This window comes from Chamaea fasciata, unplaced genomic scaffold, assembly GCF_029207755.1.
Source record: "Chamaea fasciata isolate MVZ Bird 193981 ecotype frontalis unplaced genomic scaffold, bChaFas1.0.hap1 SCAF_14, whole genome shotgun sequence".
Taxonomy (NCBI): domain Eukaryota; kingdom Metazoa; phylum Chordata; class Aves; order Passeriformes; family Sylviidae; genus Chamaea; species Chamaea fasciata.
The window spans coordinates 9,517,062-9,544,169 of NW_027094099.1; the positions used below are offsets into that span (position 1 = coordinate 9,517,062).

At 42.3% G+C, this 27,108-nt stretch overlaps 1 protein-coding gene across 5 annotated transcripts in view; it reads left to right on the forward strand.

The window, feature by feature from the left end:
* SEMA6D (semaphorin 6D) overlaps positions 1-26,840 on the forward strand; it is a 129,048-nt gene extending 102,208 nt beyond the window's left edge. For 2 of the 5 annotated variants that reach the window (XM_066196654.1, XM_066196653.1), the window contains exons 2-19: positions 14,092-14,233; positions 14,617-14,728; positions 15,314-15,374; positions 15,487-15,549; positions 15,636-15,737; positions 15,957-16,047; positions 16,325-16,444; positions 16,891-16,979; positions 17,733-17,950; positions 18,059-18,190; positions 18,387-18,542; positions 18,624-18,797; positions 19,503-19,643; positions 19,751-19,828; positions 20,630-20,721; positions 21,066-21,122; positions 22,946-23,113; positions 25,187-26,840. In XM_066196654.1, coding sequence (XP_066052751.1) covers positions 14,125-14,233; positions 14,617-14,728; positions 15,314-15,374; positions 15,487-15,549; positions 15,636-15,737; positions 15,957-16,047; positions 16,325-16,444; positions 16,891-16,979; positions 17,733-17,950; positions 18,059-18,190; positions 18,387-18,542; positions 18,624-18,797; positions 19,503-19,643; positions 19,751-19,828; positions 20,630-20,721; positions 21,066-21,122; positions 22,946-23,113; positions 25,187-26,490 — 3,267 coding nt within the window. In that variant the 5' untranslated portion in view covers positions 14,092-14,124 and the 3' untranslated portion in view covers positions 26,491-26,840. The remainder of the gene's footprint in view (positions 1-14,091; positions 14,234-14,616; positions 14,729-15,313; positions 15,375-15,486; positions 15,550-15,635; positions 15,738-15,956; positions 16,048-16,324; positions 16,445-16,890; positions 16,980-17,732; positions 17,951-18,058; positions 18,191-18,386; positions 18,543-18,623; positions 18,798-19,502; positions 19,644-19,750; positions 19,829-20,629; positions 20,722-21,065; positions 21,123-22,945; positions 23,114-25,186) is intronic. The other 3 variants (XM_066196655.1, XM_066196656.1, XM_066196657.1) reach the window with 3 other exon arrangements.
* Positions 26,841-27,108: the final 268 nt, after the last annotated feature.

Below are 27,108 nucleotides of genomic sequence, written 5' to 3' on the forward strand. Positions count from 1 at the left end.
TTTTTAAAACATCAGTGTGCTTAACACAGGACTCAGTATGCCCTGAAGTCAGGTTAGCCCAGTTAGATGGACAGAACCTGCATGGAAATGTCGAAATGCTATGTTTGTTTGTTCTTCTGAAAAATAAAAAGCAGTTTGAAATCTAAAGTCAGGTGGAGATCAGGAGTAAATGTGGTCAGTTTTCATCAGGTGTAGAAAAGCAGTATGACTGAGACTGTTTCAGTTCTAGTCTTCCTTTGTAAGACAAAGGAAACAGTTACTTCAACAGCTTCTGTGCCTGTATAAGCTTAAGTGGAGCTTATTTATGTTGCAGTGTCTGATATTTTTCAAGGCTTAGACTGTGTGTTTGCTTACTGAACAGAGGAGATGATGGTTGATTACATACTCATATGTTAAACATACCTCTAATTCCAGATTGATAAAATCAGATACCTTTCCACTTGATAAAGTAATAATTTCCTTCACAAGTAATTAAGAAAAGATGGAATAAGGCACATTACTGGCATTGGGTAGTACAAGTTATTTTCAGTCTTAGCAACTCTGTATGTAATTAAAACAGTTCAAATGTCGCTTTCGTCAAAACTGCTGCTCGAACAGATGATCCCTTCTTATGCATCCGATAAGCTACTGCAGTTACTGTTAAAATCCATCTAAGCCATTTTATTAAGCTGTTACTTGTTCTGTGAATAGCTGCCAGCCTTAAGTTCAAAAGAAAGTGGGTTCTGATTTGTTCCCGTGTCACATGGAAGAGGTGTGCAATGAGAATAGTCTTACTGCCCTTTGGATGCTGTCTGTGGAGCTGTGTGTGTTGTCTGCCATAGTCTGCTTTCCCTCGCCTTGGCTTGACAGTAATTAGAGTACAGCTAATAGCAGAAGTTGATTCCATTTATTCAGATAGGAAGACTGTTGAATTGTCCCACTTCCAAAGTCAAATGTTTGTGTTAACCACAGAGATCAAATCCGTAGTGCATATATACAACATATGAGTGGTATTTATTTCCCTAACATTTCTATTCCATTCAGCTTTTGTTAACTAACCCAGATTAGCATTTTAACAACCCTGAAGTGAACTTCTGCCATTCTCCCTGCTTGGGCAGTGTGTGTAGACCATCCATCATCCTGTCCTTGGCCACAACAGGCTACTGGCTCCATAACCATTTGGAGCTACACAGAAACCACCCAACTGTGAACAGCACAGCTGGCTACAGCAATTTTTTCTTCCACGCCACTGGCAGCATTGTCTGGCTATGGTAACTAAAGTTAACATCCAGAACGTGAAGTTTCTTTCATTCTGGCACCCCTGCCCAGCCCCGCTGCAGCTCGGTGTGCACACCTGCAGAAGAAAGGGCTGCAAAATAGCTGGGAGGAGTGAGGCAACCACTGGACTCTTGCTTTTCAGGGCTCCAGTCTGGAGACAGCAACCTGTTGTTTGGAGTGGGATGACATTAACTCTGTCCATACCTGAGGGGGAGCTTACTGGCTGAATCCTGTGTGCACTCAGTGTGCAGATCGGGGTGTGCCTGGGAAGCACCAGCTAAAGAAACAGAACTTGCTGCTTTAACTTAGCCACACAAACTGCCAAGGAGCACAGAAAGAAATGGAGAATTTCGGCTGTGTATTTCACACATTCTTGTAGAAGCCTTTTTAGTTCCACAACGGAAACCATGTGATTTCACAGGATCTGTGCCCAGACTCTAATACTTGCTACAGATGCTTTCCTTGGTTTGTTTTGCGGATCTATGAATGCAATAGGAAAGAAGTTGTTAGAGGATTTGTTGTTTTAATTCTGACGTGTGCTGTGAATGGCAGGTAACCAGCAGGTGATTGTACTTGTGACTCTCTGCTAATTTTACTTGTTAGGATTTTGGCATAATTTAAATAAATTGGCCTAGCATGGCTCCGTCATGTGTGAGCCACTGCCTTCTTGCTAGAAGACAACTTTTGCTTTCAAGAGCAAAGGAGGTCAAGAGGTATTAGTGGGAAGGGAGGGGCTTGGTGGGAGTGGAGGATGAAAGAAGTGGTGGTGGAAGAGGAGGAGCAAGGAGCTCAGGCAAGCAAGTAACATTTGTTCTGTCCAGAATGGTTACAAACCTTGTAAACTAAATCAGCCCCTGGACAGCTTTGATTTATATTCTCACACAGCAGAGTGGCCTTGGTGTGCCTGACCTTGGTAACGTAACAGAGGTCGTATTTGCACACAGACTCTTCCTGCAAAAAGGTTTGTTGTTGCCATTTTTTTTTAACTGTTACATCTAAGCCAAATTGTAGCCCAGTTTTTTAATTGGACAGGCACTGGAAAAACAGAATGAAAGGGAAGGATCCTGTTCCCACAGTGGATGGTTTAAAAGAAGAGATGGCAGATGGGTACAGTCGGGCAGTGGCCTCTAGAAGCAGGAGAGCTGTGTTGACCTGCATAATCAGCAGCTGTGCTGGTGCACGAGCCACCTAAACATAGCAGAGCTGCATGTGTCAGGGACAGGGGGCACACACGCTTTGGCATCACAGGCAAAGGGGAGCTTTGAAGAGGGCCTGGGATGAGAATGAGGAGTTAATTGGCAGATGCCTGCCAGGGGGCTCTTCAAAGTGTGTGAGGGACAGCAGGGAGGCAAACACGGAGTTGCTCATCTAGAAAGGTGAGGAGTGAGTGGTGGGGACCAGAATCGCAGACTGGCTGCCCACCAGCAGTGGGAGTGAAACCTCAGAAGAGATGAGAGCTGATCAGCAATAACAGGCTTTTCTTAATGTGAGCTACATAGTTCATCTTTTTTTACCAAATGGTCATGGCAGCTGGGACTGCTTTCACAAGCAGCGATAGAAGTACCAGCTCGCACCTATGCTGCGTAGGGCCTTCCTCAGAACTTTGTTGTGGTGTGAAACAAAAGGTATTTCCCTCAAGTGTTGCTGCCTTGCTTCCCAGGCGTGTGTATGGGTGCCGGCGGTGGGCAGGGACTGCAGCACCAGCACAAAGTGTTGTTGCTATTTCTGTGTCTGTCTATCACGACAGATGCACTTTGAGGTCACAAGAAAATCTTCATGCTTGTATGTCAAGCCCTTTTTTATGCTGTGCCTCCATTTAGGTACCCTGTGTCCCATCGGGCTGTGTAACCATTGAGTTTTGGGAGACCACAGAGAAGAAAAATGCCTATTTAATTTCCAAAAACCTTCATGTATAGTTAAGGCTGCAGTATTGAAATTTTCGATGGGACTTGAATGTAGCCAGCGTGAGGGAGCATGGCTCTGCCTGTTGGTGTGATGGTAGCCAAAGCAAGAAAGGGCTGTGTAGGCAGCGTGTGTTTCCAGAGCAGCTCTCGGGAGTGAAATACCAGAGCACTGCCTGGTGGGTCAGTGCCCTGTGGAAACAACTTGAACCAACCAACCTGGAAGGCAGGAGAGGGCCCTCTGGCTCTTTGACAGTTGTCCAAGAGCCAGCTTTGGCACCCCTTGCAAATATAGCTCTTTTGTGTATCGCCACCTGGGGACGAGTGCTGAAGAGAAGGGAACGGATAACAGAGGAAAAGCAGTAGTGGGAAAGCTGTCAACAGTGTGTGAACAATGTCCCCAGGTGTCTCATGAAAGGAGTAATAAGGGAGGGGGAAAATAATCTTGCGGAGTTGAACGGTTTCTTTCAATATGCAAACTTCTCTCTGTGACAGTTTCTTTAACCCAGCACGTGTTTATCAAAGATTAACACCGAAAAGCCAGTAATTTGTTTTTGCTCAGTAAATCATATTTTCTTCATAAAGTAAATGCTGTGTGGATATTTTTAGCATTATGTAGTTTTTTTCCCTGATGATAACCTCAGACAAAAATAATCAAATCTCATGCTTTGGGGATTAATCTGATTTCCTGCAAGGGTATGGATAGAATTTTTTTTTTTTTGTCTTGCGTACCACTATACAGGTTTTACTGTGAGAGTGGATTATGGCTTTTCCTCCCCCTAAAGCATCAGGTTTTCATCCTCACCAAAAACGTAACACTGCTCATGGCTGAACAGTGGTCTTCAGCAGCAAGCTGTGCCAGCACAAACCTAAATGTTTGGTGCAGATGGGTAAGAAAAATAGACCTGCAGATCTAAATAGTGTGGGGGTAGGTATGATTATCTTGTCATGTTGTTACAGTGGCCAATATTACTAGTGACAACCCAAAGATTTAAGGAAACATTGTAATTGTGTTTGGGATCTGGGGAGGCCGGTGTGGGAGAGAGAATGGGACAGGCTGTAATAGAAAGCTATAAAGCCCTAAGTCTCCTTCCCTGATTTGGCACGGATTTCCTTCTGACCTTGATTCAAGCACTTGCAGTCCATATGTTACTGATTTGAATATTTTTATTTTTTATTTTACTCTGAAAGGTCTGATCTGTGACTTCTCTGTCCCTCACTAGTCAAAATGCCAAAGTATTGTGATGCCAATATTTCCCTGTGTTGCAGAGTGAATGTTATCATGAGGCGGTGGAGCCCAGGTAAAAGAGAGAGCAGGGAGAGCTGGTGCCCAGCATGGCTGCATCCAGTTGCAAACACTGCCGTGGCTGGGCTCTGCAGGTTGTGTTTGCTCTGTGGAAAGGGGGCCGTTCTGTGGTGCGGAGTTCCCCAAATCAGCACAGGGATGTGCCCAAGCTTGGGACCCAGAACAGGGAGACGCATGGCTGCACATTTCACCAGTCCTGTCTCCAGCCCCAAACTGGCAACAAATAGGTGTAGTTTACCTTACTGCATTTATATCAGTTTAATAACTTCAACAGACTGCAGGGCCAGGAATCAGCCAGATCAAATGCTGCACTAATGCATCTAATTTCTAAATAAATAAAAATAAATTTTTTCACCACTACTCTGCATTTCTGGTAAGCCAGGTCCCTGTAAAAGACCCTTGGCACAGGCATCTCTCAAGGCATATCCCTGTCCCTCTGACCATCCCCAGGGTCTCACAGCATGAGCACCGGTGTTCTCCCCTCTCCCCTGTGAATATGTATATACATACTTTTACAAATACACACTTGGAGACTACAAAGGCAGCAAATGTGATAATGTGATCCAACTGTTCAGTGCTAGGCTAGAAAGAAGTATTTTTCTGCCATTATGTGAAAATTTAGCGTGACTGGAACAGAGTCTGCATTTGATTAGGCAATTTAAGAAATGGAAGAGACTTCATACTGTAGGGCAGTGCTGCAAAACAATTGCTCGGAACATGTTCTAAAATTGGTTTGCCTTCACCAGATTTCCATGTGTTTCTGCACGACATCTCAAATGAAAGTATGAGCAGTCACGTGGCAAGTGACAACATTTTGGTATTATGGTAAATAAAAGCAGCAGTTTAAACAATTACTTCAAATCCTGAGAAGACTTTGAGATTAAAAAAAAAACTAAAACCAAGAAAACAAAACTCGCTATTTACTGTCCGCCTGGGAAAGACATTTCATAACACATCCTTTTACTGGCATAGTTAATCTTTAATCATAACAGGATAATAGGAATTGTTAACTTTGAGCTCAAGGTTCCTCCAGGTTTTCATGCCTGTGTTTTGTACATGTAATTGATGGTCCCTGGGAAAGGGGCAGGGCACATGCTTTGCATGTGCAAATGAGTGACTGGGTGGGCAGCTACCAGATTTGTCTGTGCAGAAAAACCAAGACCAGTTAAAAACGTGTTGTTCCCCAGACTCTGTAGGCAGTATTCCTGCAGGCAAGGCTGGCTGAGCATTCCAGCCCTGAGAATGGCATACTGAGAATACCAGCACAGTGTTCAGGATCTCTCATGTGCTTCTTGCCAGTTGAGTCCTCTGCTGTCTCTCCCTTTGCATTTTCCGCAGCCATTTACTTTCTCTCTGAAGTGAGAGCAGTGACATGCAGCAGCCTTTTCCCCAGCAGCAGCAACTCAAGCCAGCAATGCTCCAGCAAGGCACAGTGATGAGATGCTGGAGGGATGTTTGTAGCAGGGGAGAGCAGTGGGTGGAAAGAAGTGATGCTTTCTGGAGGGAGGTTGACAGCAACATTGTCTGAGGCACAGCCTGTTGAACAGCAGATGTGCCCTTTCCACAGTGCAATTCCCTTTTTTCTCCGTCTGCCCTGCTTGTTGGGGCATATTCCTCCCTTCCATTTCAAAACATCCCATTCACTTCATCCAGTAGGCAAACCCTGACCTCCTGGGCTCCAGCCAGGACTCAAATGGGCAGCACTTATCTCAGGATCAGGGCTGCAGCCCTGCTCAGGGGGAAGGCTGCTTAGACTGCTTTCTGCAGGGCTGGCAGACAGCAGGCCCGGGGTGCTGCCAGCAGCTCCCTTGGCTGTGGCGTCAGCCGGACTTGTGCAAGCTGTGCCTGAGACCTTCATTATGTCCTCACCTGCAAGTACTGGTTTATACCTGTCTCAGAGTTACCTTATCAGATGATGCCTAATCATGCTGAAATGAGTGGCAGTTTGCCATGTAAATCATGTTGTGTAGGCTTCCGGGAAGAACACTGACTTCCTTCACTTCCAGCACTGACCCACTCTTGTAGCCAACCCTCCTAGAGGAAAGAGAAGTGATACTATGAACTAGGTTTTGTTTCAGGCCAAGGAGGGACAGTTAGGGTCTTCCTGAACCCACATCCAAGCCTGTATGTACTTTGGGAGGTAATTAGGTCTTTGCCATTATGGCTTAAGGGTTCTCCCTAGTTTTCAGGATAGAAGTATTTTGGTCTAAAACACATTAATCAAAAGCATCAGACCCCTCTGACACAACTGGGAGCTGGAGGTGCTCAGGACTTCACCCTGATGAGCCACAGCTGCTCTCCCCAGCAGGGTGGCTTTGCTTTCCTCAGGCTGGGGTCAGGGCAGGGGTAGGAGTTCCTGCTACCAGAGCTGCCCATGGCCAGGAATTAATGGAGGATCAGTGCCCAGAGTGTGGAACAAATGTCACTGTACTGACATTCTCTGCACCAGTCTATGGACACTTCCACAAATAAATTCATTATATCCTAAGGCAGTCCCAGTTGGGCACGAGCAGTTTGAATTAATGAAATGCAGATCTGCTAAAATGGTGAATCCAGAGCATTGCTTAAGTTAAAGCACCTTGCATTCCATCACTGATAGCCCAGCCCTGGCAAACTTGCAAGGAAAGCATGTCCTGCAGGAGCTTTGCAAAACAGAACAGATTTGACCATAGATCTGAGCTTAAAGCAAAGGTTGGTTTCAGGTGCAGGACTTCCATGTCAAGGGAAGGTAGTTAACATTCAGTCTCAAAAATTAACTCAAAATAACCATAATTGAGGCAATCACTTGCAGTTTGCTCAGCATTTTATTTCCTTTCCTACTGAAACTATCTGGTGTTCAAGTAAATTTCTGATCACAGGAGAATTTAGCCCTCAAAGTGCTTCTAATCAACCACTAAACACTTGCATCATTAAAAGTCACCCCATCCACTTTGCAAGTTATGTCAGCTCGTTCTAGAGCAAGAGGGGTGCGCTTGCTGCAACGTTCAAAGCCTGCAAACAACTGAAGTGTAGCTGGCAGTGCCATAAGCCAATTAAGATGAAAGCTGTGATACTCACTGGTAGGGTTTCATCACTTTAATATTAAACTATCTTTTTTTACTTAGGCATAGATCAAGAGGTGTTAATGCAGAATCCTTAAAAGAAGTCAAGTATTATCTTAAAATAACAGACCTGTTATTTGCACTTTCATGCTCAATTAATATCTCAGCTCTAAATATCCTAAATTTTTTTCTTCAGAGCTGCAGACTTGAAAGTTGTTATAAAAAGCAAGGATGGCTGCATACCGCAAGTTTGCATTTGGGTGTACGTTTATAGGACAGAGTTTTTATTACTTTTTCATTCATATAAAATCATATTTTGTGTTCCTAAAAGGGACTTCAAGAATGGTACTTACCTTTCTTTCATTATAGCCATAAATATTTTTCTGTGTTATTTGATAATTAGCTGGAACAATCTGTCACCAAATTCCGCAGCATGGATTCATCACATCATAGAGAATCTCTAAAATTTGAATGTACACTAAACCTCTGTGTCAGGCATTGCCTTCAGGAACTTGACTGAAGTCAACCTTCATTAGAAGAGACACATACTGGAATGACATTAAAAAGAATCATAAAGAAAATCACACTTGCATTGATGCTGGCTATTGTATCCCTGTTTGGGGAACACTTGCCACACTATAATGCAACTGCATCACTGGAAAGCCTATGCAGAGATATGACCTAAAATGGGAATCTAATCCCCTGCCTTTCATATCACAAATACTGATACAGATTTTTAAGGCAAATGTTGCATTCTATGTGGAATACTTTCTGGCTTGTAAGCAAATGACTCATCATGCACATTTCACACAGTAAGACATAGATTAGAAAGACCAAGACCAAAAAATAGAGATAGAATAGAAATAGAAAAAAAGAAATGTTGGCTCTCCCTCTAGAGTTTGAGGCACCAGACCCTGGGCCATGCTGGTCTTATATTTTGACTCAGATGGTACAAAAAGGCTTCATTTTTATATTTCGATTACCAAAACACATTTTGATTTGGTTTCCTCAGTGTGTGGCTCTGCTCTGGAGGTATTTTATTCCAGTCACAGCAGGGATTAGGTGCTATTCTGGGTGAATGTTTTGGTGCATCTGTGGTTGCCAATGTGTACATTTCTACAAGTCTACAGCACCCCTGAAGGCAGCCTGTACCACCTTCGTATATTTTCTTCTGAATGTTTTATCTTCTGAAAGGATTGACCCGGTCAACAAACTGAAATTGAGCAACGCTCTCCCTTTCTGTACTCTGCATTCACTGGCGAGCTGTGTTCTCTCTGCAGCTGGCTCAAGAAGCTGAACTTCTCCCACCTGGCAGCAGTTACCATCAGCAAGTAAACTCAGGTGCAAATCCTTAACCCTCTAAAGCAGAGTCACTGCCAGCAGGCTTTTAACTTCATGAAACCCAGAACTTGAACCCTAGCCTTTTCAGGTAGTGTTTTTTAACTGCTGTTAGTAGAGCATAAGTGATTTGTACATCAAAAGATAATCCCTGAGGCTGCAGTAAACAAGATCTTTAACCTTTCTATGCTAGTCCTTTGCATCAAAAAAAAAAAAAAAAAAAAAAGAAAAAAAAAGGGAGAGGTGCTAAACACAAGTTCCTATTCAGCATTTATTTGGGTGCAGGTGGAACCTGTGACTTGCTCTAGCCTGGCCAACAGATCTTTGTTGCTTGAGTGTTCTTCTGGTTAAAGAGCTTCAAGGCACTGCTTTGGGCAAGAGCTCAGTGCCCTGAAGCCACCGTTCAAGGGTGCCCTGTGCCCCTCAGCAGGGATTGTCTCAGGGGCTCAGTGGAAGTTGCTGGGGTTTGCACAGGATCAGCCTTGCTCTGTGTCAGGAACTGAAGTCTCAGCTGTAGGCCCCGAGAAACTTGTTGAACATCTGTGAACAAGCAGCAGTAAAAGATTGTTCTGTTTTGGCTTAACTTTTATTATTAGACTGGTTTCATGCTCAAAATTTCAGAAGGTACCGTCTGAGAAAGACACTAGTCAGTGCCTTTGCACTAATTAGTGCCCTCAGGGATCCATTTGCATGCAGGAAGAAACAGAGGACAGCAGGGATTTCCTGATTTGTCCAAGTCCAGTCAGCTGGGATTGTGGGAAACCACATCAACAAAAATTGACTAGGCTCAGCATATTACTAATCAATTCTGCCTGTCCCCCCTCAACATTGACCAACTTGTACTTCCAAGCACAGAGCGGATCCTTGGTCTCACCTGAGAGAGCCTATCATTTACCTGTAGTAAATGACTACACATCACCTTCCTCCTCCACCTCAGACTCACCTGACTCTGACGGAGGAGGAAGGTGATGGAGTCATTTACTCAGCTTTAATTATTCCAACCCTTTCCTCCATTCCTTGCCAACCTTCCACGAGTGAGCTAAGTTTTAGGATGTATCTTTTGTTCTGACCTGTCTTGAACTTGAGCCTGGATTTGCTGTACTGCACTCCTGTCTGTGCTTAGCATTCTGAGAAGCGTTTATTGTGTTAAGAAAATTTTTAAGAATTTTTTTTCAGTCAGTAGAAGATATTGCATCAGTCTGGTTTGAAGCCATTTTATACGTTGCTTCTCCCCAGCTGGCTGAATGCCCTTTCCCTTCCCCCTTCTTTTTTACGTGGCAGTGCAGGGAAAGATGATTGATGGAGCGTCACCAGCACGTTGTCAAAGGCTGGAATAGATTAATGGGCAAGAAACACCAGCCTGTTCCCCTTCATGTGTGATTGTTTGAAGGCAGGCTCATATTTTAACAGAAATTATATCCTGCTTCTCTGGATTCCCCCAATCAGGAATTGAAGGATGGGGTTTCTATCTGAGATTGAAAGGTGGCGGCAGCCACAAAGAGCCAGTTTATTACTTGGGACAACTGCCTGCCTCCCATTTGACCAACAGCATCTCCCTGAGGCCTGTTTCAGGCAGGCTGCTCGCCTCCTTAACAAGGTGGATTTTTGCCACCAGTTAACATTTACACCTCTAGTCCTTTCTCCTTGCAGACACAACTCATTATGGCGTAGGCCACGTGGCCCGAGGAGCTCTGATCTGTAAGTAGCTTTTCACCCGAGGGACACTGGTCAGTGTGCCTGTGCTGCAGGGAAGGAGCACATCTGATCCCAAGCAGCTCAGAACCTTTGAAAAGGCTTTTTTGGTGGTTGGCCTTGGTCACAAATTCAGCCTTGATCTGCGCCTCAGTTCCCCAGCTGCAACACAAGGATAGCAATATGGTAATTCCCAAACATTGCACTTGCCATGGATTGTTTTCTAGCAGAAATGCTAGGAATGCTGTTTATAAGAGAAATTAATCAAAGACTGGGCTGAATGCTGGCAGGAGAAAATAATCAAACCCAGAGTATGAAAGTTTTCTGCATTTTCTTGAAGGTACACATTGCCAGCGTTTCGTAATCAGCTATTCCAGGCCTAGCAGATATTTCAGCTTTGTTATTTGTAGTCCCCAGTAGTGGCCTCCACTAAAAGGTTTGAATGTGGCAGGAATTGCGACTTTCACACTTGTCTATCTGTGTCTACCAGAAGGCCACACCTGGCTGTCATAAACCCCTGCTCCAAGGGCTAGATGGAGCCCATTTTTCTGATTACCCAGGAAACAGCTGTTCTTCCCAGTTATTCTCTCTTCAGTGGTTCTGATCTCAAGCCTGTGTCCGACCAGATAAAAGCTGTATTTAAGAGCCTCTTGAAGCAGGTGCATTTTCTTTTCATATGTAGCTGGAAAGCATTGCTACTGTTAATATTCTTTTAATAATTCCACAAGCAAAATAATAAAGAGATCTGTACTTGTTGCCTGGCTGGTGAGAAGGGATTACCTGTGGTTTGCTGATCCAGTGCAGCTCCTTGTCTGCTTTTCTGTCTTGTCGTGACAAAGGTCTGTGCTTTATGTTGGTATTTTCTTTGATAGAGATTTGTGACAGATGATGCTTAGTTAGAAAAGATTGCTGAACATTAACTATTCCTGCCCTGTACATTCTCAGGGTTCATCTCTGGAGTATCCTGAGATGTTTGATGGGTTTTTGGGGAGACATAAATGTGAATTTGTTTCCGCCCTGGATGCAGCCTCTGGGGAAACATATCCTCTGGATTTACATCTGCAAAACTTCACATTCTTTTAGGGAGTTTGATACCCAGCCTGAAATTTGAATCTGTTTGACAGAATTGATACTTTGTTTACCTGGCATTTCAGTTGTTTCCTGTTTGCTTTTGTGACAGTTTGCTGCATATTGGCCATGATAATCATGACATAAAAACAAGTTGCCCTTTGATAATTGTGACCTAAAAACAAAAACAAGTTGCCCTTTTTTCTGCAGCCATTTCCTGGAGTCCAGAAATCAGTATCTGCCTCTGTAAGGCAGGTCACACGGAAGTTTTGTAATTGTCACCCCAGTCAATTCTTCCCAGATGGAACACTGGAAGGAAAAAGAAACTTCCTGTTGCAAGCCCCTGCTTGGTACAGGTGGAACTTGTACAGTTTGCAAGTTGTGTGCAATTTGAAGCCGGAGCAGGGTCTCTTTGGGTCATGATGTGGGCTACAAGCAGCCTCATCTTCTATGCTGACTGCAGCCCACATGCCTGGGAGAGCTTCTTGCTCTTTGGCAATTTGTATTCATTTGTTCTCCAAGAAAACAGGGCTTCAGGGAGGACTTTCACTAAGCATCTTATAGATGTTACTGTGCACCAACTCAACATGCAGTTTATGCGTCTTCCCTTTCTTTCTCATTGGAAAAGGAGTGGGCTGGATATTTGGAGCCTGCTTTTCCTTACAAAAAGCTCAAAAAAAAAAAAAAGAGATTGTGTAAGCATTAATGATTTGTTATTGTGTCTGGGAGCCACAGTTCTGCAGGACTTTGCTCTAATGGTGCTTTCACAACAAAGAACTAATTTGACTAACTTTATTAATTCCAGTTTGTTTTAAGTTTGCTCATTAGTAATTTAACGCAAGATGCTTCAGCTGAAGAGGCCATGTCAGGACAAGGAAGAGCAGAGGGAAAGTGCCAGGAATCATTAGTGTTTATTAACCACTGCACTCATCAATCTTGACTAAGAGCACAGCCCATTCGTTCTGGACTGGTGGACTGAGATACAGAAATATCATTAACAGTGGAAAATGCTTCTTTCCAGGTCAGTCTGTAATGGGCAGGCATCCAGACAACACCCCCACCCCCATCCCCAAGTGTTCCCAGCCTTTCAGCTGGTTTCCTCACAGTCCAGCCTGAACTGACAGCTCAGCAGCCTCTGGAAGGAGGAAGCCCTGCCCCTAGCCAGCCATAGCATCAATTAACAAATACAGCATTTTCGTCCCCCATAAGCGTTACTGAAAGGTTAAGTGTTGTTATGAAGGAGTTTCTTTAATTGCTTTTCAAATTATTAAATGATTAATACTTTCGTGCTTTGCTGGATCAGGCCTGGCACTCTGTGTTGGCAACATGTTCTTCTCACTGAAAGTCTTGAAACATTAAAATGGAATGGTTTCTCCTTTTTTTCTGTTTAGACAAAGCATTTAATAACCAATTTCAGCAACTGCAAGGCACTGAGCTGATGACTCAGAGCTCTGACCTGTGAGTCGGGGCTGAATGAATGCTTCCAAAAGGTTGGAGGAGGGAATAATACTACATTTGCCAGGTTTCTAATGAGAAATATGACCCTTGCCCAGTCCACTTGCAGTCATTAAGGATCACATTTCACATTGAGATGTGTTTTCTTGCATCCTACCCAAATTGCAACTTGAGTAGTTACATTCTGCTCACTAAAATATCCCTGTGGTTTCATTGAAGAAGTTATGTTTCCCTTCCCCTCTTAAAAGCTTTGTTGTGTAATGTTGTGGTGCTGTCGTGATCTGTGCTGTCTGATCTACAGAGCACACACACACAGCCCCCAGGTGAAAGCCTCTGAAACCTTCAACAGTAGGAAATAGAATGAGGGGGAAGATGGCATCCTGGGAAGGTGGTTCAGCATTGCATCCCCATTTGAGTCTCTTGCCACCCTTGTGAAGTGTGTGACAAGGCTGTCACGCTTCAGGGGCAGCATTTTGCATTTACTTCGCACAAGTGTAAGTCACTGCACAAGGCAAAGCATCAGGTGCCTGCTCCTGGGCAGCAGGTCTGTGACAACGGGCCCAGCCAGGAAACAAGCAATGGCATTAAAACACATCATGGATGTTCAGACACATTGTGTGTGTCATGACTTTTTGTGGATGAGATTTAGGTACTTTATGGGAAAAGGGTTTGCGCTGGATGACATTCGTTGATTGAGGGGATGGAAAGAGATTGCAGTTTAATTAAAATTCTAATCCTAAGTTTGACAATTTTCCTTGCCAGGTCAGCAGCCTGTATGTTCAATTTCTGATTCTGTGAATTAAACGGGCTGACAGTCGTCAGCTTCTTCAGAAATGCCCGTAAATCCAGCTAGAAATTAGCAAACATCAATATGTTTCAGAGCAGCTTGGAGCAGGGCTGTGTCACGCAGCAGTTTCCCATCAATGTCCCCTGCTGCCTGTGCTCAAATCCAAACAAAACCCGTCTTGTGCAGCAGGAAGTGGCTTTGGTGCCCCGTGCTGCTGCAGCCTCACCGCTGTGTCCCTGTTTGCAGGTAGTTGAGCAGCGCTGTCCCCTGTCCCCAGCCATGAGGCTCCCCGTGCTCTGTGCCTTGGTGACGCTGCTGAGCCTGTCCCGCTGCCGGGCCGTCAGCTTCCCCGAAGACGAGGATCCCATTAACGTTGTGGACTACCACTGTAAGTGATCTGCAAGGGCTGCCAAACACCAGGGAAAAAGTTCTAACGTTGTTTTTATTTTTTCCTTTCTCCTTGCCCCACCATGGGAAATTTAAAAAAAAAAAAATCTGATTCCTTTCAAATTGAAATGTGTTTACTGGCTTTGTATCTTTAATAGAACACTTAATCATTTTCTTAAAAAAGCAATCAGAAATACAGCAATAACTTCAGGAAAAAGAACATTTGCTGACATTAGCCATCTTTTCCTCATTTATATTCAAGACATTACTCAAGGAATTTAGTTTAAACCCTTCTACACCTAGTATATACAGCTAATCAATGCCATATATTGATTCTTTAGCTCTATAATCCTGAGTGATGGTGTAGCCCATTTTTACTTGCAGATTCAAGGCAATATCCAGTATTTAGAGGACGCCCTTCAGGCAATGAATCTCAGCACAGACTGGACTTCCAACTAATGTTGAAAATTCGAGACACACTTTATATCACTGGCAGGTAATTTTCGTTCGCTCAGTTCATTAGATTGAAATTCTTTTCTCTTCTGGTTTTGCATTTATGTGTAAAATTCATTTAGAAAAATGTGCAGAATATGATAAAATTAGAATTGGGGCAGAATTTTCCAGAGAAATATACCATATCTATGGCCAGTGCATGAAAATTGGATTTGAAGGCTGCAGTTACTGTAGTTAAGCTTAAACCAATGATCAAATGCTCTTTTCCCTGTTTTATATGACTGCCCTGCCTGATAAAAACCTCTCCTGATCATTTTAAACTTGGACTGACACATCAGGGCCGTAGGAAGTGAGGATAACACACTTGCATATTTACAGCCCAGGTTGCTCCTCAGCAGAATGGACAGACAGGGATGGACAGCTGGACACTGCAGGTGCACACACCAATAAAAATCAAAGCCACTCCATGCTACCTAAGAACAACCTTCTCCCATTTGCATTAAACACAGAAAATTCATAAGCATAGAAGTTGCTGGTCTAACCTAACATTCTGAAAATAGATTACATTTATCAAATAAAGAAGTATAGAATTAATGAATTTACTGCCGTTTTTTTACTCTGCAAACAGGGACCAGGTTTATACTGTAAACTTAAATGAAGTTCCAAAATCAGAAGTTATTCCAAGCAAGGTGAGCAGATGCATGCTGGGAAGGGAAAGGTGTTTTCTTTGGTTTTAACGGTTTTTTTAAGAATTTGCTGTGGCAAGGAATTCAAATGTTCCTTTCTGTTCTGCTTTAACAGAAATTAACATGGCGATCAAAGCAGCAGGACAGAGAGAACTGTGCTATGAAAGGCAAACATAAAGTAAGTTTAGCACTTTATAGAAGGATGACACTAGTATTTATTATATACATGGAGTTTGTGATTAATACATCTTACTCTCTTTTCAGGATGAATGCCATAACTTCATTAAAGTCTTTGTTCCAAGAAATGATGAGATGGTGTTTGTCTGTGGAACAAATGCATTTAACCCTATGTGCAGATACTATCGGGTAAGAGTCCTCAAGATGTCATTAATCTGCTACTGGTTTTGCTTGCACTGGTTATGCCATAGCAAATACATGCATTGTGCCTGAAAATGCTGCAAGGTGAAATAAAAACAGACAGAAGCCAATGTGCTGAATTAAGTTTTGTGGAAAGACAATGTTTTGCTTTTGTGCCAGTGCACAAAATAGAAATGACACTATCACCCATTTATTTTTCTTCTCTAGTTGAATACATTAGAGTATGATGGGGAGGAAATTAGTGGTTTGGCAAGATGCCCATTTGATGCCAGACAAACCAATGTCGCCCTCTTTGCTGGTAAGAACTTTTACTTGTAATGAGTCTAAATGATTAATGACACCAAAGGAGACAGAGAGCTTTTAAAGCAAGCACAGGAAAGCTAAAGGTGTCATGGTGCCCCTGCTCTTAAATTTTTTAAAGGGCCTCCAAAGGATTAGAAGCTGACCTGTTAATAAATAGGTTACAGCAGTGTGGGGAAGTGTGACAGTAAAGAAATGGGGAAAAATACAGGCTAGTCAGAATTCTCTAGATTATTAAAGGCCTCTTAATACCATGTTTTCAACTTCCATTTTAGATGGAAAATTGTATTCAGCAACAGTAGCAGATTTCCTGGCAAGTGATGCTGTTATTTATCGCAGCATGGGGGATGGATCTGCCTTAAGAACAATAAAGTATGACTCCAAATGGATAAAAGGTAATTTGGGGAGTATTTTCCCATACACATGGCAAATGTAATTGCAGTGGCACAGAAGGTCAGGTTATTCGCAGCCAGCCTGGTTTACACATATGCTACAATGTCAGCATGTATGAGGCTTTCAGAATATTAAAAAACTGCATAATGCAAAAAAAATCAGACAAAATTTTTGTTAAATGCTTCAATAAACAAATTTGAAGTAACAAAATACCTTAGTTGAAATACAATTTCTGTGGGGCCTTTTTACACGCCATTAGCCAATGCTAAAGACTTCAAGTTCATTTAACATTCCAATGCACCTGTATTTGGACATCCTAAAGTATCTGCAAGACTGGAGCTCACATTGGCTGGTGTGGACCTGGGGAGGAGCCACCAAGTCTCAGTGTCACTGTCATGTTCCCATTGAGCAGTTCTTTGAAGTAACTTCTCCTTGCTCTTTCTTACAGAACCACACTTCCTCCATGCCATAGAATATGGGAACTACGTTTATTTCTTCTTCCGAGAAATTGCTGTAGAGCACAACACTTTAGGCAAGGTCGGTATTGTCACCGTGAGCGCTGAGTCACAGCAGAAAGAGCTCATCCTAAAACTGCATCAGGAACTAGCACAGCTCATAATAGGAAGGATGAACTGGGACAAAGCTTGCACAGTTTTACCACGGTTATAATTTACAGGGAGGGGAGAAAAAGAGAACTAGAGCAGTGCATTCTTCAACCAGAAAGCTGTTTCTGTTCTCCAGGCCTCGCTGTTAGTGAGCTCACTACAGGTGTCTTTCAATGTGCTGTTGCCTTAGTGCTGCTGTTGCCTTAACTCTAGCACCAAGTAATGGAAAAGCTGAGGGTGCTTTCATGCTTGTTAAAGAAACAAAAGAAAACAACACAAAAGGAGAGTTTCAAAGAAGTTTCTCTAATGTCCCTGGATATTGAATAATTCAGTCATGCCAGTACAGAGGATAATACTCATGCCTCACCATGGAAGGATATTCTACAATAAATTATTAAATCCCTTACACATGGTTAATTAAAGTCTTTAAATCTCACTAACAATATGATTTTGAAGGCAAAAAGGGTGGGAGGAAACTGTGGAGATGCATTTGCTTGGTGATACATTAAAATGACTGTACACTACAAGCTGAACACATTTTGCTTTCATCTTCTCTGTGCAGATAAATGGTGGCTTCCTGTTAACAACATTATCTTGGTGTTTTATTAAGGGCTCAGAAACAAGCACTGTTTCCCTTGCATCTCTCAAGCCTCTCTCCCTTTTTCTTTCTTTTTGCCTTTCACAGGCTGTGTATTCCCGTGTGGCACGCATCTGCAAAAATGACATGGGGGGCTCCCAAAGGGTCCTGGAAAAGCACTGGACGTCCTTTCTGAAAGCTCGGCTCAACTGCTCAGTTCCTGGGGATTCATTCTTCTACTTTGATGTTCTGCAGTCCATCACAGACATAATAGAAATCAATGGAGTGCCCACGGTGGTGGGTGTATTCACCACACAGCTCAACAGGTAAGAGATGAGCAACCTTTCGTCAAAGGCAGATATCAGGTTCTCTCTTACACTGACATTGGTGCCATTGTAATCTGAGTTCTTGAAACTATTTTTTGAATTTTACAGCATCCCTGGTTCAGCAGTGTGTGCTTTCAGCATGGATGACATTGAGAAAGTCTTCAAAGGGAGATTTAAAGAACAAAAGACTCCTGACTCTGTTTGGACAGCTGTACCTGAAGACAAAGTACCAAAGCCAAGGTAAAAGGTTCTCACTCATGATGTCATAACACTGTCCCTGTAAAGAGATACCTTAAATCAGCTGCACTCTTGAGTGCCTTGTTGGGTAAAACCCAAAGCAGAGCTTGCCACTTCTGCCATAAGGATGCTCATTAACTGGCTGCCTTGTCTCATTAACTAAAATATCAAGAGGAAAACAATATTGTTCTCATTTCAGACCTGGCTGCTGTGCAAAACACGGCCTAGCAGAGGCTTACAAAACCTCCATTGATTTCCCAGACGAAACGCTCTCCTTCATCAAATCTCATCCTTTGATGGACTCAGCTGTTCCGTCAGTCACTGAGGAGCCCTGGTTTACCAAAACACGTGTCAGGTATGACAGTTCAAAAGTAACACCTGTGAAAAGGAAAACAAGAGAACTTGCTGTTAATGATGTGCTTTTTGGTCTTGCTAGATACAGATTGACAGCAATTGCTGTAGACCACGCTGCTGGACCCTACCAGAATTACACCGTCATATTTGTTGGCTCCGAAGCAGGAGTAGTACTTAAAATCTTGGCAAAGACCAGGCCTTTTTCTTTGAATGACAGCATATTACTGGAAGAGATTGAAGCATATAATCATGCAAAGTAAGTATTACCAGAACATCTAAGCTCTTCATCTAGTTCTTGGTACCTAGCTAAAAAAGATTATGGTAAATCAGCTCATTATCACCTACATCACCACTTGTTTGTCATTTTATTGTGTTCCTCATGTTGAATAACCTGAAAGTATTTGGTCACTTGCCATTTTGCATGGGTTGAATGAACAACTTAATTCCACTCCAGTGACGTCAGTGACACAGATAACTCTCTCACAAATACTTCTGAAACGTCAGAAGTATTTGCTGATGTTAAAACGAAATGATCTGTGCTTATCTTGAGGGTTGCTCAAGAGTGGCCGATAGTGTATAACCTATATCTGATCACTTTAAACTTGTTTATTTTTTGGCACAAAGAATTCGGGAGTGGAAGCATTCCAATTAGACTCTACAGGCATCCAATACAGGACTCCTGCTCTCTCAAAATATTTATGGTGATTGAGAGAACAAAGAAAATGGATTTGGATTTTTTTTCCTACATAGTTCAGCAAACTTCTCACCTAGCTGTTAGCAGGAGCCAGAAGCCAGCACTTGATAACTCAGGGTTTTGTTTAGCAATGTCTCAGCAAAGAGTAGCAGGTTACATTTATGTATGTGAAAAGTTCAGTATCTACACAGACAATAAATAAAATGTTTACCGCACAAAGTACTACAGTCGCTAAAGCAGTGGCCTGCCCTTGTTTTTGCTGACCAGGTGTAATGCAGAAAGCGAGGAGGACAGAAGAGTCATTTCCCTCCAGCTGGACAGAGACCACCATGCTCTGTTTGTGGCATTCTCCAGCTGCGTCGTTAGAATTCCCCTGAGCCGGTGTGAGCGCCACGGGTCATGTAAAAAGTACGGCTCCCTTCCTGAACTCCCCCTTAATGCAAGGGCACCAACAGTTCTTAGGAAGGAAGCAAAAAATGCATGATCATGATTTTTTGGGGTTTTTTTCTTGCAAGGGCGTGTATTGCTTCACGGGACCCATACTGTGGCTGGTTAGACCATGAGGCGTGTGGAAGAGTGACACCAGGCATGCTGTAAGTACTCCTTTTCAAGTTAGCCCAGCATCTCTAAATATGCTTTACAGACCCCACAAGCTCATGCCCTGTGCCTCTTCTCTTGCACACAGTTCCTAAATCTCTATTTTTTAAAAGATTTTTTTTTCAGTGCCCTGTATATGTAAGAGAACAGAATGCTAAAGTCTGGCCTAATTCTGCAACCTCTGGGTGAAGACTTGCTTTCAGTGGGAGTTTTACATATGTAGGAGGACAGGCAGATCTGTAGGAAGAGCAGTTGGGAGCAGGAAGGCAAGCAATTGCAGCATGCAAACCTGAGCAGCTCCAAGAGGACAGGACACAGTGTCTCCTCCCAGGCATGCTCATGGTCAGGGCACAGGCAATTGCAAATATGAAAGCACAGGATTCACAGTGGGAAGAGCAAGGTTGTGCCTCCACACTGGAGCTGGGGTGTTATATATGCATACCAAAGGCATTTTGCACAAATCAAGTCTGTAATATATAGTGCACTAGCAGCTGTATCTTAAAAAGAGGCCTTTGTAGCAGGCCAGTGCAAACTTTAACTGGTATAATTGGATGGTTGTATCTAAACCCAAGAGCATGCCCAATGGAGAAGACATGATGTAGTTGCTAAAAAAGGGGTTGTTTTTCTTCTACTTCCTGGCATAAGCACACACAGATAGTTTTAAAGCCGGACTACCCCGTACATTTTGTACAATCCTGTGGGCCATACACTGGCTGTTGTGTATGTTTCCATCTGCTGCTTCCAGAGGAAAAAAAAAAAATCTCCATTTGTATCCTTACTAATACTGTTAATTGCAGGTTCTCTTTGTTTGTTTCATACAACCACAGCACTGGAGGATTTGTACAAGATGTCGAATACGGCAACACGGCACAGCTTGGGGACTGCCATGGTAAGGCACAGTCACTGCTGCTCCTTTGGAATGTCTCACCATAGTCTGTGGCCACACCTCACTGTGGATGTTAAATTTCTGATGAGCTTTTCAGTAACATGATGAACACATCACCTGGTGTTACTGTGAATGTTCACAAAGCTGAGCTTTTTAGTCCTGGGTGGCAGAGTTTTTCTCTTTCCTTCACCAGTTTACAGCTATTTGGGGTCTGCAGCAAAGTATTGAAGAATTTATTTTTTGTAACCAGTGATATTTTAGTTTTTATTTTCCATTACTCAGGTTTGAGATCTTTTGCTTTCTTTTTGTTACTTTTTACTGATTACTTGTTCCTTTAATTCTTTTAGAAATTTTGCCTACTACAGCTACACCAGATTACAAAATATTTGGCGACCCAACATCTGGTTAGTTTTTTTTAATTTTTTTGAATTAATGACCTTTACTTTCCTTCAGTTCAGCATTTTCAGCCCTTTTTTCCTTCCTTTTGCACAGTTGGCAATCCTCCATTTCTGTGCTTTTACTCATGTTCCCACTGATGGTAAAGATAGTCAGACTCTTCTCACTCAGCACTTCACCCTGTGTAGCCGCATGTTAACAGCTCATTATTTATGGAGACATCTTTTATTAAAGAGCCTGATTAACATAGATGACATCTTCACTGCACGAAGTCCACTAAGCTGTACTCTTGATCCCCAGCCATGCGTTTGTGAATGCCCCTCTTGGTCATCTCTAGTAGATGAATGGCAGAACTTCATCATCTTCCTCCTTACCTCTTCTCCTTTTCTCTTTTCCTTCTTTCCCAGCAAGCTTTTTGCACAAATACACATTTTCTAAAATGTGTATTTCTTTATTTTGAAATGCTTTAAGTAGTTTATGCTAATGGAAAAAAATTTAACATCACAAACTGTGTAGCTGAATGAGAAATTGTGTAGACAAAAGTGGCTTAGAAAAAATGTTGTGCATTGTTGTCAGATGGACTTTTGCATCCTTTTCTCCTCCAGTGATTTTTCTAATAATGTGTTCACCACCAGCCCCTGGTGTTCAGGGACACCCAGTGCTCCTCTGTTGAACTCAAGAGCAGAACCTGTGTTGACTTCAACAGGAGCAAGACTCAGCCCTTATTTTCTAGTCTTTGCTTTTGGAACTGGGGTCTTTGCTTTCAAACCAAGGGCACATTTCTGACTGACAAACAGGACAATAATCAATTTGTATGTTAAATTCATAAGAGTGCAAAAAGAACATTAATTGTGGTTTGGTTTCTGACATGTTCACTTCTGTAACTTGACAAGAAGTAACGTTTGAGACAAATATTTTCCAGATCTATTTAACCACAATGCAAGTCAGAGACTCACTCACGAAAACACAACAAAACTGTCACACAGAAATGCTGCCTGGCTTTATGAGTGTTTATCAACTGAATTTTCAAAGTGATATTTTATGACACAGATACAATTGAACCTTATTTTCAAGTCCTGAATGAGTGTGCTTTTGAAGTACATTTCTCAAGTCTCATCTTGAGCCATAGACCTTCCTGCCTAAACATACTGGGACAGTGAACACAAAATACTCAAGAGTGCAAATGAGACTGAACTGTAAACCCAATTTGATGAGTTTCCTCCTCTGTGCATTTTCACGTAGGCTGTGGTGGGTCTGTTCAGCAAGCATATTGCAGAGGAGCCAGAATCTCTGCAGGATTGTTCCTTAGGAACCATTACAAAAGAGGGGTTAAAAACATTCCTTTTATCCCCACCTGCAGAAATGGCTCATTCAGCAGTTCCTGGTATACATAATAGCAGTAATGGAGCTGATCTGGTTTCTCAGGCATAACCTGTCATGAGTGTGTATCGTTTCAAGTAACTCCTTTTTTTTTTTTTTTTTTTTTTGAAGATGTTTAAAAGGCAGCCAAGTGTGTTGTCTCCAGTGAAGAATATAGCAATTAAGTAGACGAAGTTGTGCTTTTCACCCCCACAGTTGCTTACTTTAACTTTTGTACTGGTTTCACAGTTGACTTCTCTGGCTTTTTGGCTAGCAGCTGTTGAAATGTAAATGTACTATTTTCATACTTCCAGTTTTGAAGTAATTGATTTTAATCATCCATCTGTACTTTTGTAGAGTGTAGGGGGGGGTCACATTTTGCTCTGACATGTAACTCCCATAAAATACTATGTCCAGCTATAGCTTAGATATGCCATGAAACACATTAATAAAAATCTGTTTGCCACCACAGACATGGAGTTCTCCTCAGCTTCCATTACCACAATGGCAAGTATCCCAGTTATATCACCTAAAGTGATTGGTTCCTGGAAACCTAAAGTGACTGGCTCTCGGAAATTTGTAGTTCAAGATGACCCAAACACTTCTGATTATTCTGATCCATTATCAGGTGTCCCAAAGGGTAAGGCCTTACCAGGGAATACATTGCAGCTGAATGGAAACCTGATAGTCTCAGCATTGTCTAAGGCTTAAATGTAACAGCCATGATTGTTGGGCTCTATTTTACACCCATTTCCTGTGAATATGCAGACAGTGCAATCATGTTTTTCATACCTACTTATCCCATGGACAAAGTGCTGCTTAGAGCTTATAATGGGAAACACTGATAATAAGCTCAGCCTTTTAATCCTGGAGTGGTCCAAAACTCCCATTGAAATGAATGGCAGTTCTGAATACATCAAAAAAATTACCTTCAAGACCTATCTGCACCTCTGTTTATTGTTTTCAATTCAGTCTAGTTTGGCTTAGACTCTTAGTCCTCCTAAATGGTTGCTTATGTTTGGGGTTTTTTTTCATTTGGGTTGGGGGTGGTGGCAAAACAACACAAAGCAGAGCTCCATGAGGGATCCATGTGTTAAATGGGGCAAATCCCAACCTCTGCTTGCCTGGAACGTGTTCTTGAAGAACAACTGTTAGAATAAGAAAGTGCTGAATTTTTATCCTCTGGGTACGAGCATCAGTTTAGAGATGATCTCAGTACATACTGAGACATGCAGAGGTTTTAAGCTGAACACAACAAGAAACCTATTCTGCCTATAGTTCATCTTTCTCTAGCCATTCTTTCAGCTTAGTGAACCTTTGGCTCTTATGGTAACCAAGACTTTAATTCAATAGGACTTTTGCAGTCAACCACAGAATCGAGAAGCTTCCACTCCCATAACCAAAATTTAACACAAGTCTCTCTCAGTGCATAGCACAGCAAGGTGACAGACATGTTTGCACAATTCTGTATTTACTGAAAAATCTCACCAGCCAAAAACCATTTCTGTTTTATTACCATTCACCAAAACATATCAGGTTTCCTATCAGCCACTATGGCCGTGCATTTGTCATTTTAATTTGTTGCAGTTATTTTCTGTTTTGCTTTAAGTTTTTATTATCATCTGCTCTTGGTTCTGAATCACATTTTGTGTCATAGCTATTAGTGAACTTTACTCATATTTTCCTTCTGCTTCTGCACGGTGCCATTAAAACCTGTAACCCTGAACATTAACAATATTCAAAGGCCTTGCCTCTAACAAAAAGTGGCTCTGTTCCTTTCCTCTTGCGCTTTCATTTTAACATCTCTTGGGATAGTAACAGAATTACTTTCATTAAAAACTAACATTGTCTTAGCTGCAAGATGTCTGTGGTTGCTTTAAAAAAATCTAAAAAAATCAAAGGGAGCTTGTTAATACCCAAATAAAAAATTAATCAAATATTCAATTTCTTGGTCTAAGCTAAAAGTTTCTAAATTTTAACATTCTCTAATAACTTAACCTAAGTTATTTTTATAATAATGTTATGCAAGTATTTATGTTTGTTATTGGTAAAATATAAAAATCAGTGCTCTAACAGTATCACATTATCTTCAACCTTGGACATGGATAATGAGTGCAGGTGTGCCACTCCAGGACCAGCAGCCTGGGAGTGGAGTAGTTTACAAGTTTCTACTGTATTGCATTAGTGTGGCTGTAACAGTGCAGTATATATCTTACACATTTTTACACAACATTTGCATAATCCTGCCTCTCCTTTGATACTGATTTATGAGTTGGGCAGGAAAGTGAGAGAAATCCATCCATGAGTTATTAATTGCTGTCTGGCCCAGTAGGACCTTCTAACCTCAATTTTCCAGCAGAAATCATTAATGTTAATAACGTAAGGCCCCTATTTGTGAGCCTTAAAGGAAATCTGGGGACAGGCTAAACAAAACATAAGGAGAGAAGCTGCAACAAGCATTCCTCATTATCACAGAAAATGGACAGTCTTCATTTAGCCTTGTCAGTGCACACACAGTCATTTTATACTTTTTATAAAATCATTTGCATTCACCAGTGGAGTAGATTGCAGGATCCTACTGAGTTATACCCACACCACAACCAGAGCACTTAAAAACACTTAATAGACACTTCCATGAGGAAGGCTGCCTTCTTCTGAAATGTGTCAGTATGAAATACCTGTAGATTTATGATATCCTGCCTGTCTTTTGCAGGTGTGAGGTGGGAAGTACAATCAGGAGAGTCCAACCAAATGGTTCATATGAATGTCCTAATCACTTGTGTCTTTGCCGCTTTTGTCCTGGGAGCCTTTATTGCGGGAGTGGCCGTTTACTGTTACCGGGATATATTTGTACGGAAATCCAGGAAAATACACAAAGATGCAGAATCGGCCCAGTCCTGTACGGACTCCAGCGGGAGCTTTGCCAAACTGAATGGGCTGTTTGACAGTCCTGTCAAGGAGTATCAGCAGAACATTGATTCACCCAAACTGTACACAAACCTGCTGACCAGCAGAAAGGAGTTGCCTCCAAACGGTGATACCAAGTCCATGATGATGGACCACAGGGGACAGCCTCCAGAATTAGCTGCACTTCCAACTCCTGAATCTACACCAGTTCTTCAACAAAAGACTCTGCAGGCTATGAAAAGTCAGTCGGACAAAGCGCACGGTAACCTCAATGCTTCACGAAAGGAAACCCCACTAAAAAGCCCTCAATTTTTTCCTTCTAGTCCTCCCCCCCACTCTCCTCTAAGTCACGGACATATTCCCAGTGCTATTGTTCTTCCCAATGCTACCCATGACTACAACACATCTTTCTCAAATTCTAATGCGCATAAGGCAGACAAAAAGATGCAACATATTGATCATCCACTTACAAAATCATCCAGCAAAAGAGACCACAGGAGATCTGTTGATTCCAGGAACACCCTGAATGATTTTCTGAAACACTTAAATGAAACTACCAATAACCCCAAAGCCATTATGGGAGATATTCAAGTGGCCCACCAGACTTTAATGCTGGATCCAATGGGCAATATGTCTGAGATCCCACCTAAGGTTCCCAACAGGGAGGCGTCTTTATATTCTCCTCCATCGACTCTGCCGAGAAACAGTCCCACAAAACGAGTGGACGTTCCTACCACTCCTGCAGTACCAATGACCTCTTTGGAAAGGCAGAGGGGTTATCACAAAAATTCTTCACAGAGGCACTCGATATCTGCCCTTCCTAAAAACTTGAACTCACCAAATGGTGTTTTGTTATCCAGACAGCCAAGTATTAATCGTGGGGGGTACATGGCTCCCACGGCTGGCACAAAGATGGACTACATGCAAGGGACGCCTGTCAGCGTTCACCTCCAGCCTTCCTTGTCCAGGCAAAGCAGCTACACGAGCAATGGCACCCTGCCTCGTACAGGAATAAAGAGGACACCCTCCCTAAAACCCGATGTGCCACCAAAACCCTCATTCGTCCCTCAGACGACGCCAGTCAGACCACTGAACAAATACAGCTACTAGGACATGTCTGTGCTAAAATGAGCGTGGCATCGACCTGTACAGGTTATGAAAAGATGTTGTAGTAGACACAAAAGGCAGAGACTTGCTTGTTACTAAGGAGAACAAAGTGGCCAAAGAAACTGTCTTTACCTGAGCAACATCTGTGTCTTGCCACATGTAGCTGTAGCAAGACTTCATGTGCTTGCTACAAGCAAACACAAAACAAACAAAAAAAAAAAAAAAAAAGAAAACAAAAACCAACAAAAAAAAAAAACAAAGGAAAGTGCTGGTCATTACATTTCTTTTGTTTGGAGCTAAGGAGACATGTAGCACAATGGGGTGGGGGCTACGTTACTGTTCTAAATAGCTAAGCAACAGTTGTTGGGAAAAAATCAGTAAGCAAATACTTGAAAAATGGGTTCCATTTTAGACTGCCATTAAGTGTGGTCATTCCCATTAAATGTGAACATTTTACTATGTATGCATTCACCTTGCCTCTTGCACAAATGTCAGAAAATGGTAATGTCTCAATGAATAGCTGGGTTAATAATCAATTTGCTGGAATTAAGTCTCTGGCCCAACTGTAGCATTATTTTTTTCTCTCCATGCGTGTGGCATTTTGTTTTTGCCACCGATAAA